The 13,016-nt window shown below is 46.1% G+C and overlaps 2 protein-coding genes across 3 annotated transcripts in view; one reads left to right on the forward strand and one right to left on the reverse strand.

The window, feature by feature from the left end:
* Positions 1 to 5,108, forward strand: part of WNT3 (Wnt family member 3) — a 50,582-nt gene extending 45,474 nt beyond the window's left edge. The window contains exons 3-4 of the mRNA XM_050911814.1: positions 3,221 to 3,486; positions 4,629 to 5,108. Of these exons, the coding sequence (XP_050767771.1) occupies positions 3,221 to 3,486; positions 4,629 to 5,108 (746 nt within the window). The remainder of the gene's footprint in view (positions 1 to 3,220; positions 3,487 to 4,628) is intronic.
* Positions 5,109 to 8,815: 3,707 nt separating this feature from the next.
* NSF (N-ethylmaleimide sensitive factor, vesicle fusing ATPase) overlaps positions 8,816 to 13,016 on the reverse strand; it is an 86,333-nt gene continuing 82,132 nt past the window's right edge. The window contains exons 20-21 of one of the 2 annotated variants that reach the window (XM_050911809.1): positions 11,009 to 11,064; positions 8,816 to 10,330 (exon numbers count right to left, since the gene is read on the reverse strand). In XM_050911809.1, the coding sequence (XP_050767766.1) occupies positions 10,288 to 10,330; positions 11,009 to 11,064 (99 nt within the window). In that variant the 3' untranslated portion in view covers positions 8,816 to 10,287. Of the gene's footprint in view, positions 10,345 to 11,008; positions 11,065 to 13,016 lie in introns of both variants that reach the window. The other variant, XM_050911810.1, reaches the window with a different exon arrangement.

Consider the following 13,016-nt stretch of genomic DNA (forward strand, 5'->3'; position numbering starts at 1 on the left):
TTTAGGATCACATTTGGCATCTAAATCTGAGTTCCCCATGCTGCAGCAGAGGAGAGATGTGCGTTTCCACACACATATTCTGGTAAACACCCACAAGCTGCCTCTTTCAATTGCCTGCACAAGGTGAAATTAGCTCAGTTTGAGATTCCTGATTTTTGGAAGCTAGACCCCACCTCCGCAGAGAAGACTTGCAGGCCAAGGAGTAAGACATGGTGCAGTGAAGACCTCCCCAGGGCACAAGGCAAGAGCAGGTGAGGGATGGATGGGGCAGCTGAGAAGACGGTTCATGGCTCCTGCTCTGGAAGAAGGGGATGGTCTCCAAGGTCGTCGTTGGTCTGAGCCAGCAGAAAATTCTGGCTTTGTCCCACATACACTGATGACTGCCCTGATCATTTAGTCAAGCTACACCCATGAGGCAGCTGGAAACACCTCCTGCAGCACACCCAGGGGCACCGTCCACCAGCAATGGTACCCCAGACACCGCGGCCCCTGACCACCTGCCTGCAGCACCTCCCTGGTCTCCTGCACATTGGCCATGAGGTTGGACTGACTCCAACATCTACTCTGAATTTAGAGACCTAAAGTCTTTATCTTTGTAAGATGGCACATAGGGTTAAAGCACTCCAGTGTCATTCACCAGGGTGCTGTACTTATGCAGACTGGCATACCAGAGAGGCTCTCAACCAAAAGATGTCCCCAAGGAGAAAGTTGAGACTGAGATATTATTTTGACTGTGCTTGGGAAAGCCTGTATTTAGTACAGCCTTATTGAAGTCAACGGTCAAGCTCCTGTTGATTTCAAAATGAGTAGGAATAGTACAACACTGTCTGCTGTATAAAAAAAAAAATTTAAAAAACACAAGAAAGCTTTAAAAACATCCTGAGCAGAGCTCTGTAGCTGAACAGCCAGGTCACTACTGCAAGAACCCAGACTTCAAGTCCAGAGACCAAAGTCTCTGTCAGTGTGCTGAGCTGGGAAACACACAGGGGGCTTGCCAGTCTGTGTCCTAATGCAGGAGATATCTCTGAGCTGTTCTGAGCTGTGGTAGGACTTGCTCTCCTTCAGCCCCAGTCAATCCTCAGCTGGAAGGGAGCGTTTGCTTCTGTTCACCCTTCTGGAGAGAGGAATCAAACCCAGGAACAGATGCAGAGAGGGGCAGCCAGGCTGATGAGTGTAATGGACAACATTTTATGGAAAGACTTAACAAATACGGCTCTCTGAGCACAGTAAAATGGAAGTTTTGCTCTCTGCAAGCACCATGAAGTAAATACAGGGGCCATTAACAGCTACTTGAAGATGAAAGTCAATGTGAGCACAGGAACAAAGGATATAAATTGGCTGGGCTTTAATCTGGGTTGAAAATTCAAAGTTAGCCATTGTCCTGCTTTCAAACCAGTGGAAGAGCCATCAGTCGGAGCACCAGCGAAAAGACCAGCTCAGTTCAGAGCATGTCACAACTTCTTCAACAGCCTCCTGCAGAGTTAACATACCAAGATATATATTGCAGGAAATACCCTTTCAATTTGACAGTGTATTGTCCACTCATGGACAGAGTGCAAGACTCCCAAAAACATGACATTAAACTCACAGACCTTATGGTAGGAAGACGCCACCATATTAAGTGGACAAGGTCATCTCCTTTTGTATCCTCTAAAGCTACGTCTAGGTCTTCTGGGTTTTCTCACAGTATTGTTGTTTGGTGCTTCTAATATCTCAGAAGTTTCCTCTGGTACTAGCAGGCCAACAAAATGTGTCTTGATGGCTCCACATCAGCTGCTGCTTTGGGTGTGCTATTCAGAACAGCCACCCACGCTGCCATCTCAGGTGTGCGCTTCAATACTGGGCTTTGGTCATTTCTATCCAGAACCCATCCTGAATAAGATGTTCTTTGTGTTTACGACAAACACCACTGAGCAAGGAAGGGCCACGATGCTCAGGCAGAGGGTACTGCAGCGTGCAGGGCTGCTGGAGAGGTTTTGGTTCATGACGAAGAACAGCAGCTCCCTGGCTTCAGACACTTGAGGTGAGCTTGGAGGCTCCGGGCACACAGCAGGCAGCTGGTCTGGTTTCCCACCCATCCTGCTTGGCCTTGTCCTTCTCAGACCCAGCTGGCTATAACATCCAGCCAATGTAAACATCTTTATGGCTTCTGATGGCTTCCCCATACCCACATGCATTTTGGCTGCTGCTGTTCAAAGTCCAGGTCAGGGCCCCACAGAATGACCAGGGAAGGGGAGGGCTTGAAAGCTGCCCTGCCATGGTCACAGGTGGAAGAGGCGATGGACAGAGATGCTCCAGTTCAGCAAATCCATCGCACCTTCATCTTCATGTGGATTTTCTGTTTTGTCCCCACCTCCTGCGCAGGTATCTTTGTTCTGCTGAAACATTTTCTCTCTCTCAGCACAGAGGATCCACATGTGCTCCTGGTCCCAGCTCCCAGTCCGCCTAGGCATCCTGGGCAATTTATTTCACCCTTTCTTCAGCATTCAATGCTTTCAGGACTTTCTCCAGCTTTGCTCCTTTGAGCCTGCCAAAATTCATTCACTGCAACTGTGTACCTGGAGCATGCCAACAGTTACAGAGTCAAAGAAGAGGCTCGAGTTTCATCTACTTTGATTTCCTCCAGGATTGTTCAGTAATTAACGAGCAGCTTCAAGGTTATCTTCACACCCTCAGCTGGTTTTATTCCATTGCTGTAAAGTCACATGTTGTTTAGTCTAGATGCATTTAACAGTAATTACTAGCTCTTAGCCTTTGTTCTGCCATTGTCTGTCCTGTATCATCTGAAACCTTTCCCCATTTCAGCACGCATATGAGCTTCTTCACCTCCCCTTGGACTAACTCCAGGCATGGACTCCCTCTCTGGGTTTCCAGACCAGGAACTACTCCAGCAACTCTGTTCTGAGACCCCTCAAGCTCTTACTGATGTTTTGTGCACCCATCGGCACCCGTGCTGGATCAAATCCTGCACCCGTTGTATTTGGGGGAAATGCTGCACTTGTGATACACAGAGCTGGAGTGATACTTCTCTCCCACCTACTCCTGCTTGCGTGCTTCAAAAGGCGATGCCAGCAGCACCTGATTCAGAAAATGTTCATTAAAAAATTAATAAAATAACTTTTTCCTTTTTAATGAGATTTAGATGATGCTGAAGGAGGTTGGGAAGGAAAACAAAAGTGTTACGTTGACTGATAATCCCATGGACTCTGTTTACTCCCAGCCACGCGAGAGTCTGCCTTTGTCCATGCCATCGCGTCGGCAGGGGTGGCCTTCGCTGTAACCCGCTCCTGTGCCGAGGGCACGTCCACGATCTGCGGCTGTGACTCCCACCACAAAGGACCTCCAGGAGATGGCTGGAAATGGGGGGGATGCAGCGAGGATGCTGACTTCGGTGTGCTGGTGTCCCGGGAATTTGCAGATGCCCGAGAGAACCGGCCGGACGCCCGCTCAGCCATGAACAGACACAACAACGAGGCTGGCAGGACGGTGAGTGCTCAGCAGGTCCAGAGCTGGTCAGCCACGCCTGCATGGATGGCCCAGTCTGGCTCCTCCTGATGTAATGGCACCACAATAATGCCCGGGCAGGAGCTTTCTAGGATTATTTTCCAGGGCACAGCATTTCCACTCTCTCCAAACAGATGGGTGGGGGTTAAGAAGAGCTAAAACATGCCTTGCTTCCAGCGCAAACGTCTCCCAAGGCAGTGTGTAGAAACCCAACTCAACCACCCAAGACCCCAGGTCAATGGTGAAGAGGACTTTCCTCTCAAGCTACTCCTTCCTGCATGCTCCCCGTTGTAACATCGTCCCACCCAGTGATTTGTTGGACTAGATGATGGTTGCCAGTCCCTTCCAACTGAAATATTCTATTCTGTTCTTGCTGTCAGCAGGTACCTGGGCCACTGCCTGCTCTAGGTCATTTGCAAACCCAGCACACTTTAATCATGTTACACTGAGACCTTTCAAACAGTGCTTGAAGCAAACACTAGATATCGCTTTTCCATACTGCAGCAGGCAGAGGTAGAAGGGCAGAAGCTTGAATTTCTAACTTGTGTTAACAACTGACAGCTTCCTGTAAAAAAAACCCAAACTCTAGTAATTTTAACAAAAACCAGTGATTAATTTGCTCCACACAAAGGAGGTTTCTGGGGAAGAGAGAGCATCATGTCCTTAGATTCACAATTTCATTTACTTCCTAGTGCAAACTGTCAGCCTCAGGGCATAAAATGAAGGGTTGTTAGCAAAGCTAGAACAAGGGGATCAGTCTCCATCCACATGTGTCAGAGACACCCTCAACCCTCAACTTCTCTGGGCTCTGATTGTCCACACACACATGACAGGGAGGACCCCATTGAAAGGATCGGACCTTGGGATTAGATTGGATTAGGCTGGATTGGATAGATGATTAGATCTCTAATGCCCATCTCAGTCATGCTTTTTTAGTGCAACATCTCCGTCTAGAGATGTTTCTGCCACACGCCAAAGCTCCCATGCATTTACAACTAGCCTACGCTTTCCAGACCAAGCGCAGATCAGACATTTAAATCCAGGTAGCAAAAGTAGGTGACTGAAAGCAAATGCTGGGCTTCATAAGCCGCTGCTGACCACCTTGTTTTCTCTCCCCTGGACAGACCATCCTGGATCACATGCACCTGAAGTGCAAGTGCCACGGTCTCTCGGGAAGCTGCGAGGTCAAGACCTGCTGGTGGGCCCAGCCTGATTTCCGGGCAATTGGTGACTACCTGAAGGATAAATATGACAGCGCCTCCGAGATGGTGGTTGAAAAGCACCGAGAATCTCGGGGATGGGTAGAAACTCTTAGGGCCAAGTATGCTCTTTTCAAGCCACCAACGGAGCGGGATCTGGTCTACTACGAGAACTCCCCCAATTTTTGCGAGCCCAACCCAGAGACGGGCTCCTTTGGGACGAGGGACAGAACATGCAATGTCACCTCCCACGGGATTGATGGCTGCGACCTGCTGTGCTGCGGTCGTGGCCACAACACCAGGACTGAGAAACGGAAGGAGAAGTGTCACTGCATCTTCCACTGGTGCTGCTACGTGAGCTGCCAGGAGTGCATACGCGTCTACGATGTCCACACCTGCAAGTAAACATAGGTAGGTCTCCAACTGATGGGAGGTTGCTCCAGAGCAGGGCCAAAGGGGTCCGTCAACCCTGTGATCAGCCCCGACATGGTGGCCTCACACTTCAGAGGATGGCATAAAAAAACCCTAATGCCCTTGGTCAGGGCAGACACCCTCACACAGCCAGCACCAGCGCTGCAGAGAAGGCTCTCGGCATCTCACCCACACAAGGTGGTCCAAGGCTAGACCTGGCGCTGCAGACACATTAGACCACTGATCTGCTGACTTCTCTTGGGCTGTTTGGCGTGACAGAGGGACAGCAGAGGTCCAAGCGAGGCACGGCCACACCAGTCAGTGTGCTGCTGACACAGCATGCACAGAGCTTCCAGCTCTGTCCTCCTTTGGAGGTCTGGCCCATGTAGATGCCAATATGGGGAGTTTCAGGTGGAAATGAATTTTACACAGCAAAAGCTGAGCAAATATAGGCTCCCCTGCCTGCTGGCACGGCCATCCTGGTCTCAGCAGACACAGTGAGGAGGAGGAAAGGAGCCAACTCCCCACACCTGCTCCGAGGAGATGATGTTGGAGAAACAAATCTGTTTGAGCATGTGAACAGAGCCTTACAGCCAGTCTCTCCTTTCACCTCCCCTTTGCCCTCTCTACTCCCCACAGCCCCAAATCATCTCCTGCAATCCCCCTGAGGAGGATGGCAGGAAACCAGAGCCCAGAGCTGATCTCTGGCATTTGGCCCAGGATAAGAGCAGAGCACACATTGTGGGGCTGCCACCTCTTACACGGGGATGCATCACTACTCCAGCAGCCTCCGCGCCATGCAGCTGCCCAAGAGAGATTTTTAAGGATCTAGGCAGATCCACCCAGTTGATGCACCTACTTACTAAGTGTTCCCTAATATGACTTTATATCCCAGAGCGAGCTCAGAGCATCTCTCTGGGGACAGGGTACCCGCCAGGCGAGCTGCTACACCAGCTCTGAGCATCAGTAATGGATGGGGAGACAGTAGCCATGGCAAGAAGAAATTTCTGTCCAAGCCTTCTCGTCAGCTTTCCCCCATCACAGACTTGTTCAAACCACTTCGTCCAGCAAAAGAGAGGCAAGGGCAGACGGGGAAGGGAGACCTTTATCCGACAGCACAATGCCAGGCAGACCCTTTCCTTCCCATAGGATTTCTTGAGTTATCAGCAATTCGTTCATGAGGGGTCCACATCGAGCACAGAGGCTCCGTACCATTAGCAGGGATTTGGGCCCCAGGTGCGGCCACACACATCCCATGACCCACCTCAGTGCAGAAGAACCAGCATTCGTCCCTCCACCTGCTCCCCAGGCCACATCCCCCTCCTTGACCACACGCCCCCTCATTTTGGGCTTGCGTTTTCATGGCGTATTGACCCTCGAAATTAAAAAAATAAATATTATCTCTGTCCTGGTGGGCTCCTCCACAGATGATGAGGACCAATAACCATGTTCCAGTACCACTTCTCATGCATCAGTGATTTAACAAAGAAATACATCTAAACCATTAAGGCTGTGTCTTCTACTCTACTCGCTCCTTTGTCCATGGGAAAGAGCAGTACACGGTACTGCAAAGAGCAATAAAATGGGTGAAAGACCCCTCATGCGGAGCACGGAACATGGCCCTGTCACTCAAACCTGTGGCTGGAGAGAATCAGAGCAAAATTCTCGGTCCCTCCTCTGTAGAGCACAATGAAGAGCTCCTGGATTCACGCAGCCTGAGAAGCATTAGCTTTCTAAAATTAAAGATCACAGGAGAGCTCTAAGGAACCTCCCCGATTCAGAAATAAACTGTCTTCTGATATGCATTATTTAAAACTATATATTAAATTCTGTGTCTCGAAAGACTCCAAGTACCTGACTTTAAACAAAATCCCTTTTTTGTTTGTTCGTTTGTTTTTTTAATCAAGAAAAGGTATTTAATATTAAATAGAACATTTATTGCCTTGTAATTATTTTACTGTAGCCAGGTATTCTAGCACTGAATGGAAGATCTTTTTCCATCAATCTGCTTTATCCAAAGTTTTGTATAAAGTTGTAGAGGTCGATTTTTTTTTTATTTTATATTCAGAAAATTTCTCTTTTTATAAGCATTATTTATTATACAATGTATATACTTGAGTTAACTAAGATTATATATTATATAAATATATATATTTGGAGAAAAATATATTTCAACTTGCATTTTTTTGTGGTACGTCATTAAAGAGAAGGTAAAAAACCAAAAATATGCACTTGCGAGCTTGTGTGGTTTGCCTCTGAAGGTCCTTTAAGTCCTGCTGAATGACATCTACAGGAGCGGTGGTTCATCATCCAGCTACTTATGCACAGTGACAGTCATATGAACGCAAGACGATGATGGTAAAATGTAGCAAATGTAGGAGATTTTACAGCTGAACGCTGAGATTTTTATTTATAGAGTGCCATCTCACATGGCATGCAACACGAGATTACTGGATTAAAACAGGCTTCAGACTTCATATTCTCCCCCCACCAATGTACTTGCAGGCTGCCATTGAATCACTTTTTGATGGTTTGGACAGACTGAGATCCAAATTTGCTCATATAAAAACATCTTCTCCTGTCCATGAATAATTTTGCGGGCGTTTCTGCAACATCTCCCATACATTAATGATGCTTTTAAGTGCACACAATTTTCCACAGCACTGGCCTCAAATATACCTATCTGAAGGGTAAAAAAAGAAAAAAAAATCATTCCATATTCCTACACTGATCCCCAATTTACACACAAAGCAATGACATCTGCCATCTTGTAGAGCGCTGCCTGAAACATCGTGCCGCTTGTGCAAGAACAATGACTAACTCCATTTCACTGCACCATGTTGCAGACAGCATGCTTCTGCCAGTGCCATCTCCTGCTGGATGGCAGCAGTGATGCCTTCAAAGTTACCCAAACACCAGTGATGTGTTGCTAACAAATCAGGCAGCCGAGAAGTCCAGCCTCATGGAGTGTTTTGAGCTTAACAGCTTTATGAGTGGAAGCTATCTGTATGTCTGCCCATCGTCCCAAGCCTTTCTCCACAGCACTCCGTCCCCATAAAACTCATCCCAACACTTTGAAATATATTTGTCTTTGGTTAACAACTCAATTTTAGAGACAGTTACATTTCTGGAAGGTTCAGGAAAAAACAGCAACAGGGTAAGGAAGGGGATAAAGAATTTGGCCCTTACTGTTTAAAGCAATATAATTCTCACTATAAATCCATTCTTGCCCAGGCAGTGTGTCACAGAGAAAATGTGGTGGGAAGTCATTCTGTCAGGAGTCATTCTCTTCTGCCACCCGCAAGAAACATCTTGGATGGAGATCTCAGAATAGGTTGGAATGGGTGGGATGTCACACCCAACGGTTTGCCCTGGTTTTCCAACATGGCCTTCTTCAAGTGTGACACACCTAACTCACACACACACACGTGTACATCTTGGGGCTTCCTCAGCACTGCAAGGTCCAGAAAACTCTAGAATGGGTTGGACCAGAGGTTTTCTCAGCCAACTCCTTTAAGACTACCTGAGGTCAAGCTATCCAGGCTGGGGATATATTCAATCCATCCATGCTTAGGTACAAACTGAGCATCCCTCTGGCTACCAGCAGCCTGGGAATAGCTTTGCTATCTTCATGCCATACATCAGCACTCTATATATACACCTCTGTTCCACTAGCAGCAAAGACACAGACGTCTCCCAGATCATCACAAGTAGTTGTGCTTTTTATTGAATCCATTGAATGTGCAATTAAACCAGATATTTATTCATCAGTATAGTTCTGGACAAAGACACAATAAGGTTTACATCATTTACTCTGAAATATAAGTTAATGTGTGCTGCTGTCACTAGGACTAGCAGAGGAAAGAAAGGAACAAATAAATTCACAAGATCGTACACAAAATGAGAGGGAATAATAACCACTGGGACTCACAATGTCATCACAATACAACAGCACTGCCAAAGGAAAAGAAACCAGAGTGGAGTGACTAAAGTACTCCGACTGCTGTAAGTATGCACTAAGGACTACAGTACCTTCACCTTTGGGCCTGAAGGAATGTGAAGCACCCTCTTTCCCTGGGAACACCACTTTGGGTACAAGCTGCTAGCCCTTAGCAGCGTGTCTGGTCAAGTTTAGGAAGCTACACTAAGATCTCATAAATGGCTTTGATTTCATGCCCCACCAAATTGAGGTATATTCCATGAACCTTACTAAACGTGTGGAGCCAAAGAACCAGGGGGAGTAGCCTCACGCAGTCATCGACAGCATCTCATTGATGCGAGATGACTATTGGGGAAGGACCACCTAGCAAAGTTTGATACATTCCTTTATTTCAGTGCAAAAACATGGCAATACATATCTCGTGCATCTGCAGAGCTTGGCTTCCTCTCTATCTCTAAGGAGGAATTTCAACCTTTGGTAACATGGCAGAAAAATGGGATATAATGAGGCTGGCTAACACCAAAGCTGCCATTTACATTGCACTCATGAAGAGCTCTCAGGCTGGAACCAGCATCTCTAAAACTGTTGTTGAATTAACAACAAGCTTTGATGCCTTAAATACTGGATTTGGAATTTTCCTCTACTCTGATCAACATACTTCCCTGCCTTCTTCCAGACCCTAATGCCACTAGCCAGCCTCTCTCATCAGGCCACAAAATACCTGGATATAAAAGAAAGCAGGTATTAGCATCTAGGCAATTCTGGAGCTGAATTATTGTGGGCACTGTCTTTAGGTTATCAGCCTGGTTCAATGTTCAATGAGGCATAGGATGACATAACAAGAAAGCATTCATCAGATCAGGATAAGACAGAGTAGTACTTTAATATGCCTTCACCACAGACTGTCAGGTTTTATTAGAAGTCAGGATTTCTTTCCTATCGTAGCAACTGGATGCTGGACACAAGTGAGTGTTAGCTTCAAAACTTATAGGACATTTCCCCCATGCTAAAATCAAATGAGAACGCAGCCTCGCCTGCACAGAGACAGAAGCACAGTGTTCTAGAAGACACTTCCACATGACATCAGTATATTAAAGACGAAGAATAAAGATACTGTATTGCACTAAACATGCAGATTCCACATTGGGTTCTTGGAAACAGGGAAGCATTTCACTTTGTCCAGTGTGTTGAACACAGAAGAGTAAAGATCCCAGTGTATATTCTCCAGGTTGGTCACTTTTCCAGCTGTTGATCTTGCACTTGGTCCACCTTCAGTCTAGGGAAGGAACTCTTGCAAAAGAAGCCAAATCCATCAAGAAAGCATGCACATGTATAAAAGCATCAAGCACACACTGGAACACACTCACATGTAGCCAGGATAGATACTGTTGTGAGTTGCCCCAGCACAGGTACTGCCCTACACGTATTAGAAAGTCATTTTCTAGGAGATGCCACTGTCAAGACTGGGCTCAACTATTCCCTGTGACACCTACAGGGGAAACAGTAGGACATCCTTCTCTCAGACAGGAGAAATACAAGAAATCAAAGTTCCAGATTTTAGATAAACAGCTAGATTTTAACTCTAGCAGAATCTCTTCTGATTTACTTTAGTTAAAAACTTAAAAAAAAAAAAGGACCAATTTTTTCCTTTAGTTAAAAATTTAGAAAGCTAAACTGTGGTCCAATATCTCATTTAAATTTTAAAGTCACAGGTAAATTAAGAAAAGCAGAGAATTCAGGCATGCAGGTTCTCAAAAAGTCTTCAGGACCTACCCGCTCCCAAAAAACCCGGCATGTAGCTGTAAGGAGAACTGATCTGATATACAGTTCTGTAAATATAGGAGGGGCCAACAATGAGATCAGATATACTACACTGCAGTTTCCCCTCAAAGAGATGCTTGTTTCTGAGCAGAGAAGAGAATTTGAAACAATGCTTTAAAATAAAAGTACTTACGTTCCTTCTTCTCTCAGAAGAGCCAAGAATTTTTTCACCCGATACTCGGGATCCATCTAAACACCAAACAAAACAGATCTCCATTAATGTGATGCAGTCTTCCAAGTAGCCCAACAGGAAAATGAGGCCACAAAGATAGCTGGAGACACGTGTGTGTGTGTGTGCTTTGCCCATGCATTGGCCTGGCCAGAGATCAGTCTGCTTGTCCAGAAGTTCTGCAGCTAAGTAGTGCAGATACAGCACTGCACCAAGAGCAAAAGCTGATCAGCACAAGCTTAGCCTGCTCACATAGGCAGGAGATGAGCCAGACTGGAAACATACACAAGCATTTCTATAAGGTACTTCTGTTTTCATGGCAATCTGCACACTAGCTTCACCCCACACTGCCAATTCTAGCCTGGCTCTCAACAAGCCAGGCCCACTCTGTGTCTGCTTCTATCCGCCCCTTTCCAGAGCTGGGGCAGCAAATCAAACGGTCAGGAGCAGAAGGGACTGAAGATGTCCTCAATTTTCCTCTGTCTTCCTTACAGCTCCAGCAGCACAGCACCAGAAGAGAGGAGCTGCGCGTGGTGGGTTAGCACATAAGGGAAAGCTGAATCACAGCACAAGGCTTCCAGAACTTGCAGTACCAACTTGTGTTGTGGCTCCATCAACCAGGAACATGCCCTAAAGATCAGTCCTGCCTCTCCCCCAACACTGAGATAGAGACAACAGTGAAGTGGGAGGAAGGTCTACTAAGGAGACAGAGACTCAGGCTGCCATCAGAAGACACAACGTGTAACTGCATCAGTCCTTTGTGTTGATGCACGGGCTTGTTGATCCTCTCTAATGTGAAAGACTCCAGGCAAATTGCCATCGCTACACCAAGATACAGTGAGTCAGGACTATAAACATTTGGAAATTGCAGACCATTGGTTCTCAGAGTATCTTTGTGTGGTATTGCAACAGTTCATTTGGCCTAGAAACTCCAACTTCTGTTCATTCTGTAATCTTCATCAACACCTTGTATCTTTAACACACTGCCAAAAATACAGTGGGTTCATTTTGAAAACATTCAGTAAGTGGTACTATGAAGTTGACTGGCTGTAAGATTCCCAGCTATCACCCACTTGGTAATAAACAGGCAAGTGCTCTACTAAAACATAAAACTGGGACATATCCTTGGAGGGGGAAAGCCAAGTTTCAGCATGTGCCCTGGCCTCCCACCAAAGAGGCCGAACAAGGGCTTGTGAACTCCTCTACCACGTTTTATATTCCTAAAGGAAAATCTCCACCGATTCCAGATGTGAAGAAGCCATCTGTTTAAAACCACGACCACTGCAACTGAGGGCAACACAAATGTCTTCAAAAACAGCTTGGAAGAAAATAAATCCTAAAACAACAACAGTATTACCAGTGATGCAGGCAGGGAAGAAACAGCCAATGAGAATTTCTGCTTTGTGCTAGGAAAAGCCTAAAAATGTGTAACTTCCTATCACTTTGAAATATGTCAGCAAGGCCGATACCTCAATACCAACTACTGAACTATTTTTAGATCAGAAAAATAAATTCACTGAAAGAAGATGATTTAAAGGAACTTACTGAGGATCACTGAGCTGTTAAGTTGGGTTTTTAACATGCAAAGGAATACTGGTAATATTCAGGATCCCAGAAGAAAAGAAAGGCTACCCCACCACCTAAAGCAATGTTTGAGATGTATAATACACAGGAACTAAGAGAGGGACTGTTGTGCCATGTAACTGGAGATCAGAAAGATGGTGCCTACAGTATCCCTCTAGCGTCAATCTTCTCCACAATCTCTCCCAGTCGACACCTGGCTACAAGGGAAAAGCACATCTGTCACTATTTCAGTTCTCCTGTTTCTATGTGTAAATGTGGCACTTAGGGACATGGTTTAGTGGTGAACTTGGCAGTGGTGGGTTTACAGTTGGACTTGATGATCTTAAAGGTCTTTTCCAACCTAAATGATTCTATGATTATATGAGAAAGGCTGAAGACAATTGGGATA

The sequence above is a fragment of the Gymnogyps californianus genome, chromosome 28, assembly GCF_018139145.2.
Source record: "Gymnogyps californianus isolate 813 chromosome 28, ASM1813914v2, whole genome shotgun sequence".
Lineage (NCBI taxonomy): Eukaryota > Metazoa > Chordata > Aves > Accipitriformes > Cathartidae > Gymnogyps > Gymnogyps californianus.